Here is an 8,155-nt window from a genome sequence, read left to right on the forward strand (position 1 = left end):
GAGACTGCGAGAGTCAACCCTAGTCATCAAAAATATTGGGGTATAGAAGAGTACTTGAGACTTTGTGAGGGTGTGAATGTGTGATGCTACTAATAGTCATCAATTTCTATTAGTTGTGGAGGAATATTCTCTGTTTTCTTTGAATGATATTATTTTCTTTATGTGTGATTACAAAATAATCATCTAATTTTGCAAAAATTAATTTTTTTATAACTATATGTAGGGTTAAACTAACGGAAAATTTGCAAATTATAGTCATTTAAAGTTGGTATTTTGCAAATTACAGGCATTTTAAAAAAAATGCAAATTGCAGCCCAAAAGTTGTTATAAATTATAAATTGCAACCTAATTCAATTTTTTCATCGATTTACGTGTTAAAAAATGTTAGTTAAAGGTTTTAGGGGTCATGGTTTGAACATTTTTTGACACGCAAATTGATGAAAAAACTGAATTAGGTTGCAATTTATAATTTATAACAACTTTTGGTCTATAATTTGTTATTTTTATAAAAAATGAGTGCAATTTGTAAATTTTCCTAAACTAACTTATGATACGGCGAGCTTAAATACTACGAGTAGTTTTGATTTTTGAATCAATTGTTGTGTTGTAGACTTGTAGTAACGTTGGGCCTATTCAAAACAACAATTTGGACCTTCCTATTAGGACTAGCACTGTCAAAACGGTTTGACAGTTCGGTTTCGATTCGGTTTGAAATCGGTTCGGTGTTCTATCGGGTCGGTTTGGAATCGGTTTAATTGTCTCACGGGTCGGTTTTGGTTCGGTTTAAATAGTTATCGGTTCGATTCGGTTTCGGTTTATTCTTAAGCGGTTTTAATTCGGTTCGGGTTGTAAACAGTCCGGGTAGTAAACGGTTCGGTGCAGACGGGTTGCAGTTTGTTAACGGTGCGGTGTAAACGGTTTTATCCCGGTTCAAACAATTTCGGGTTGGAAACGGTTTCGGGTTAGAAACAGTTCGGTTCTTTTTTGGTTCAGTTTATAACTGGTTTGGTTCTTTTTCGGTTCAGTTTTTAACTGGTTCGGTTCTTTTTCGGTACAGTTTATAACTGGTTCGGTTCTTCGATGGTTTAACCACTTTAACGTTATTCATATCAGTTCCATTTCAAGTTTACTAAATTACGGTTCGGGTCGGTTTTCGGTTTCAAAAAATAAATTGTTTATCGAGTTGTTTGGATTCGGGCAGTTAAATGGTTTTGGTTTGAAATTTGATAGTACTTGCTAACCTTTTGCGTTCACAAGTTTTATATAAAGTCGCGAATCATTTCATATTTATTATTTAGGCATCATATTATAAACAAATTCTCATTGATTTTATAAATACATATTATGTTCTGTTTCAAGTTTAGTCATACTGATCTTACTAGTTTATTACGAAGTAGATTATAAGAGTTAGTGTATTAATGTATTATTGTGTTTACAATTAGGTTATTATATGCTTCTTATTTAATCATTTATATCATGACTAGAGGCAGTAGTGTTGCTGATAGTTTGAGGCAGGGCCTGAGCCTGCTTGTTTTGCTCTTGTTTGTGAACACTGATTATCCTTAATGAATGATTTGCCTTGCTATTTTAAAAAAAATATTCTAAGATTTTTAATATTTAATCCATTTAATTATATTCCCGTAAAAAAAAATCCATTTAATTATATAAAAAAGTTTGTAAACGATTCGATTTAAAAGCGGTTTGGTTCATAAACGGTTCGGTTTATAACTAGTTCGGTTTACAAACAGTTCGGTTTTTAAATGGTTCGGTGCAAACGGGTAGCAATTTGCTAACGGTTCGGTGTAAGCGGTTTGGTTCATAAACGGTTCGGTTTATAACTAGTTCGGTTTACAAACAGTTCGGTTTTTAAATGGTTCGGTGCAAACGGGTAGCAATTTGCTAACGGTTCGGTGTAAGCGGTTTTTTTGCCAGTTTAAACGGTTTCGGGTTGGAACCGATTTCGGGTTAGATACGGTTTGGTTCTTTTTCGGTTCGGTTTTCTTTCAGTTCGGTTTATATTTGGTTCGGTTTGTTAACGGGTTCGGTTCTTATACGGTTTAACATTATTCGGGTCGATTCGATTTCGGGTTTACTAAAATACGGTTCGGGTCGGTTTTCGGTTTCAAAAAAATCGATTTTTAACCGGTTCGGTTCTCATTTGGGTCGGTCGGTTTCGGGCAGTTAAACGGTTTCGGTTTGAAATTTGACAGCACTAATTAGGACATATCCTCTTATAACAAATTAGGAATTACACAGGCGCCAAATCCCAAAAAAAAAAAAAAAAAACTCCTCTGTCCTAAAATTTGAATCCCTAAACCCCAAAACTGGTAAGCTCATCTTTTCATTCTTATACTTTCTTTACCCAGAAAATTGCACTTAGTTTTGCTGGATTTTTTCAAGTAATTGGTAAATTTTGATTAATTTTTTTTTCTGGGTGTTAGATTTATATTGACTAGGGATGCAAATTTAGCTCGCAGGAATTGAAAATTCAATTAAAAAAATGGGGAGTTTTGCTGCAATAACGCCTGTTAGTTCATTTCTTCATGCCAATCACTTGTCGTCCAGGATTAAATGTCTTAATATGTCATATCAGGTAACAACTACATTAGTTTTTATTATTTTAAATTGTTCTTGTTGTTGAATTTTATCCTTAATTATTCAATTTTGAGAAATTTGTTTTTTCTTACATTTTCCTGGGCATTTAAGCATTGTTGGAATTTGGGTGTTGTTACTAATTATTTTACCTCGAAGTGCTCGTGTCGGATACTTGACATACTATGATACCGAAAACTTCAATTTAGACGAACATATGCAAAATTTGGGCATGTATTGGTGCTGTATGCTTGTGCAGTCCATTTAATGTTATGAGCTCTTTGATTCTCTTCTTGTTGGCTTGTTTGGTTTTCATTTCTTTAGATTTTGAGTATTGTGTACATATGCTTCAATTTTTGTATTTGAATTTGATGTTGCTATGAAGTGTTAATTAGAAGTTGTTTAGCATATTGGTGGGTATCAGGGTGTAGCCGGTGTACTCGCAAAGATGGTAATATTGTGCTTAACTCAAGAAGTGGCTTTAATATCTAATGAAGGGGTTTTCCGATGAACATGACAGTCTAATTTAAAGATAAATTATATGGTTACTTGACATTGTATGGATTAATTGTTTTGATTTCAGCCTGTATTGAATTATTCTTTTCGTTCTTTGACTATCGAATTGGCAATTGATATCTGCTTTCTGGACAGAGATAATACCTATGAAGTTGTAATAACTTTTAACATGTATCTTTGCATTTGTAATTGTTGTGATTCCCTGCAGCAGAAAAGAAGACATGAAGGACTGAGAAGAAAGTCCGGTGTTGTTGCATATTATGGGCTTAAAAAGCCTCCTTATAACCTTGTAAGTTATCCTGTGGAATCTGCTTCCTATGTATGAACTTTTCATGTTTGCCTCTTCTAGCAAGTGGCAATGAAGTAGGAAGACATAAACTTAAGTCCAATTCGCTTCACCAACTTCTATTATGAATTCATGTAATTGTATCGTGCAAGAGATTCTATTAATAAACTTCATATTCCAATGTGCCGAGTTTGCCTTGATGCCTTCTCCTATAACCCTTACTTTTTCTATACCACTTCTGTTCGATTTTTAAATTAATATATATATATATATATATATATATATATATATATATATATATATATATATATATATATATATATATATATATATATATATATATATATATATATATATATATATATATATAACTCGAGTTACCAATATGTCAATATCATTAATTTACAAATTTTTATGTTCATGAATGATGTTACATGTGAGGTTAGTATTGTAAGATGTAACTAATAAATTTTCGCTACACTAAGGTTTAGAAATTTTTTTTAAAAAAAATCTTAAAGAAGGAAAAAATATATGCTCTTTTCTTTCTCTGTATACCTTATAATTTTCTGTTAATGTTTCATAAGTTTCTTTATATCTTCTTCAAGTTCCTTCTTTATCCCTTATCAACTGCAGGATGCACTAGAACCATATATGAGCCAAAAAACTCTGGAGTCACATTGGGGAGAGCATCCTAAAGGTTACCTGGATGCTTTGAATAGACATTTGAGTAAGAGTGATATACTGTATGGCTATACTATGGATGAACTTGTGAAAGTAACGTACAATTATGGAAACCCCTTACCCGAATTCAATGATGCTGCACAGGTGTGTTTAGATATTGATGTAGTCTCTCATTGTTTTTGAATTCTGCCTAAACTAGATGATTTCATTTAGGGTATTGAAGGCCAGGTTTATGTCTTGCCTATTTGTAAGGTATACTGGTGTACATGTGAATGTTTATGTTAAAAAAAAAAATTCAAACTATTTCCTGGACCTATGGATTGAATATTTCATGTGCACGGTCTTCCTACAGGACTTGTGCCTGCATCATGGATTCCTACTTCCACTATTACAATAAAAGTTTGCTTTGTTGTATTGCTTAGGTATTTTATTGGTTGACATTTCGAAAAACCATTTCAACAGCTAAATACCTGGCATAGGTTATCCTTTAAGAGGTTTTTCTGTGACTTGAATCTGTATTTTGTAGGACAGATTTAATTCTAGGTGTGATTCTTAACTTAAATTTGAAGATAATGTAGATGTTTTGAGCTGTGGAATTTGTCTTATGAATGTAAACATTTGCAGGTCTGGAATCATGACTTTTTCTGGGAATCCATGCAACCTGGAGGTGGGGAGTCTCCAACACTCGGTCTACTTCAGCAGATCGAAAAAGATTTTGGTTCTTTTCCTAACTTTAAAGAGAAATTTATAGAAGCAGCTATGACACTCTTTGGTTCTGGTTGGGTTTGGCTGGTTTGTAAGTCCCTTAACATACTAATGCTTCACTTCTTTGGGCGTTAGTCACCTCCATTTGAAAATCGTTCACGCAGGCTCAAGATTAAGTCTCATTATGTACTTAAACAGCATATTGTAGTTTTTTTTTTCCGTGCTTTAATCATTAGTTGCTTATATGTCTACTTATCTATGGATTTCTAGTGAAGAAGAAGGAGAAGCAACTAGCAGTGGTCAAGACATCAAATGCTGTCACTCCTATTGTCTGGGATGATATTGTAAGATATTCTCCTTGAAGATCTTTCATTTTGGATTCTGTGAGGAAAAACTTACTTCTATAATCTTACGTGACTCACTTCAAATTTCTTTTTTCCGCAGCCCATCTTATGCTTGGATGTGTGGGAGGTATTTCTTGCTTTTCTCTTGATCTCTGTTAATGTTCTTGCATAATACTATTTCTCCCATCCCTAAATGATAGGCTACATTTTGTGAGAAGCTGAAATTCCAAGTTACTAAAATTTTAAATGTAGCCTATTATATCGGGGCATCTTAGAGTAGAAATATGCCTATTATTTAGAGATGGTGGAATATCGATTCTTTCAAATTGAACAAAATCTAACTACATCCCTTCTATCTTGCAGCATGCTTACTACATGGATTATAAGGTAAGAGACCAACATGCTTCATGTTTTCAAAAGTGTTTATATTATAGTTGTCATGTTGCTAATTTTTCTTCCTCTCTGCAAACAGAATGATAAAGCGAAGTATGTAAATGTGTTCATGGACCACCTTGTATCATGGCATGCTGCAACAGCACGCCTTGCTCGAGCACAGGCCTTTGTGAATCTTGGAGAACCTAAAATTCCAGTTGCTTGAAATGATATTGCTTCACATAAACTCTCTTCCCTCTCTTCCTCTGGTTACTTCTGAATGTATGCTTGTTTGTTAGCTTAGCTTGAGTATGCATCTCTCTTGCCACTTTAGCGCGTTAGTATTACCTGTAAGGCTTTAAACACTAAATCAACCCAAAATTTCCCATCTAAGTAGCTTAAGTATATTAGAAAGAGTAACTTTAGAGTCTTAGTGTGAGACTAATATGAGCATGAATGATTAGGTAAATTGTAGGGCTATTTTTGTGATCTAAATGATAGTGAAATGGGTTAATATTATTGAATAATGGAGTGATTGTATGTTATTGCCCTTAATGGTAAATTAAGGTAAACAGTAAAGAAATGAATTTCTGTGATATAAATTAAGGTAGCATTATCTTTATTATTATTATTATTTTTTTTAGAGTGGAATATTTGTCCAATATCTATTATTGAGTTTCTTCCTAAGACAATAATATAATTGGTGAGATTATGCGATAAAAAAAAAAAAAAAAAAAAGGCAGGGCATGGACGTATGGCCCATATGAATGGCATGTCCCTATTATGAATCATTCAGATAGATGGAGACAAATGTATTACTAACGTTTTTCTTTCTTTTTTCTTTTGTAAATTCATATCATTTGTGATTTGGATATGGTTTATTAAGGGAGAATTAGTAGTGTCAATTAATTGCTTTGCCTAAGTTGAACGGGTTTGCAAAATAGTAGGTGCGAGCGAAGGGTTTGGAGAAATTGTTATATACACCCAAGTGTATCGTACACTCATGGGTATTTTTTACTCATTTTGATGATTGTTTTTCATTTAATCATCAAATTAAGAGTAAAAAACTAACCTTGGGTTAGTTGAGTATACGGTATATTCAGGTGTATATAACAAATTCTATAGGGTTTGGGGTTTACTAAAAAAGCTTGATTGAAGTTCAAGATGGTCTAGTCAATATTCAATAGGGATTACTAAAGGGGTTTTTGCACATTTTTTTAACGGAATTGAAAAAAAAAAAAAAAATGTCTTTATAATACACATGAAATTTGAGATTCAATAATATAAGGAGTAAATTTTAATATTAGTACAAGTACACACCAAATCAAAGTTTTTCAAGGGAAGGTTTGGTTTCGGTACAAATTGGATTGTGCACACCCCTTCTCACAATTATCCAATCTTATGGGTGTTATATACTTTTATAGTTTTATGTACTTAGGGCCTGTTTATATTTACTGAACTGAATTGAACTGAACTAAAATGATTGGAGCTGAGCTGAACTGAACTGATTGGAGCTGAATTGAACTGAGTTGAAATGAATATTTTATGAGAGAGGGAAATTAAGAGCTGAACTGAACTAAACTGATTGGAGCTGAATTGAAATTAAGTAAATGTGAACAGGCCCTTAGTTATGAAGCTCAAATGAAAAATGTCATTAGTTATGAAGCTTGTGACTTGTCACATGCAGTAGAAGTTATATCTTTACGTACACGATAAAGTTTAATTTATGATCAAATTTGGTCACTCAATCCAATTTGATCGATATTAGCAAATCTAATATGATCGATGTTAGCTTATATAGATATTAAATTTAAGAATAACAATAGTATTAAATCTGCCAATCATTTTATTTTTGCGATTAAATAACTTAACTACACTTACGACCTGTTCACATTTACTTAATTTCAGTTTAGCTCCAATCAGTTCAGTTCAGCTTTTAATTTTCTTCTCTCATAAAATATTCATTTCAACTCAGTTCAGTTCAATTCAGCTCCAATCAGTTCAATTCAATTCAATTCAATTCAACTTAATCCAGTAAATATAACACAGACCCATTACTTTTTTCTAATTTTGCACCCCACAATTATATTACATGGCCTAGGATAGTGTAGGCGTGTAGCAAATGAAGAGTTGAAGACACAACTCGGGCAATCTTCGAAAATGGTCCACCAAAACTATTACTATATGAAGCAATCACAACCTCAAAATAATTTAAAGGTACACGCTGGCAATTTCAGTTAACCTTCATGAAACCATCAAATGTAAGAATGGGCCCCGCATTATCAACCTTTTCACATCATTTTGGATAGACACAATACAATTATACAAGAATCAAAGGATAATCGAATATTAATGGCTCAAAGCCAATTGTTTTGTTCTACTACTACAAATTCAATCAATGAGATGTGCATAAATGGCATTTGAATTTGAATGAATAATGTGCGTAAAATGAAGATAGAATAGATATTTAAAGGATAACCATATAACCTATTTATCTCCTATATAGTGACAAAGAGTATATAAATACGGAGTACATAATATTAGGATTGACAATTTCCTATTCCTATCTTATAAAAAGTTCAAAATAACTCTTATAAATAGTGTGATAACTTTTTTACCCCTAAAAATGTTTATTTACCCATATACTCCATTTATGTCA

The 8,155-nt window shown here is 32.6% G+C and overlaps 1 protein-coding gene across 4 annotated transcripts; it reads left to right on the forward strand.

Moving 5' to 3' along the window:
* Nucleotides 1-2,215: 2,215 nt before the first annotated feature.
* On the forward strand, nucleotides 2,216-6,015 carry LOC145571651 (superoxide dismutase [Fe] 3, chloroplastic-like). 4 transcript variants are annotated; one of them, XM_081630676.1, is made up of 9 exons: nucleotides 2,216-2,327; nucleotides 2,471-2,593; nucleotides 3,317-3,397; nucleotides 4,028-4,219; nucleotides 4,700-4,871; nucleotides 5,051-5,124; nucleotides 5,225-5,251; nucleotides 5,488-5,511; nucleotides 5,597-6,015. In XM_081630676.1, exons 2-9 carry the CDS (start codon nucleotides 2,501-2,503, stop codon nucleotides 5,720-5,722), a joined length of 789 nt encoding a protein of 262 aa, XP_081486802.1. In that variant the 5' UTR covers nucleotides 2,216-2,327; nucleotides 2,471-2,500; the 3' UTR covers nucleotides 5,723-6,015. The 4 variants fall into 4 exon arrangements, with proteins under 4 accessions (XP_081486802.1, XP_081486804.1, XP_081486801.1 ...); XM_081630678.1 differs by having other exon boundaries at nucleotides 3,320-3,397; XM_081630675.1 differs by having other exon boundaries at nucleotides 2,257-2,327; nucleotides 2,442-2,593.
* Nucleotides 6,016-8,155: the final 2,140 nt, after the last annotated feature.

Source organism: Chenopodium album, chromosome 12 (assembly GCF_948465745.1).
Source record: "Chenopodium album chromosome 12, dcCheAlbu1.1, whole genome shotgun sequence".
Classification (NCBI taxonomy): domain Eukaryota; kingdom Viridiplantae; phylum Streptophyta; class Magnoliopsida; order Caryophyllales; family Amaranthaceae; genus Chenopodium; species Chenopodium album.

Coding starts and splice junctions, on each gene's coding strand:
- LOC145571651 (XM_081630676.1), top strand. CDS start 2,501: ATGGGGAGTTTTGCTGCAATAACGCCTGTTAGTTCATTTCTTCATGCC. Junction 2,594..3,316: donor GTCTTAATATGTCATATCAG/GTAACAACTACA, acceptor GATTCCCTGCAG/CAGAAAAGAAGACATGAAGG. Junction 3,398..4,027: donor AAAAGCCTCCTTATAACCTT/GTAAGTTATCCT, acceptor TATCAACTGCAG/GATGCACTAGAACCATATAT.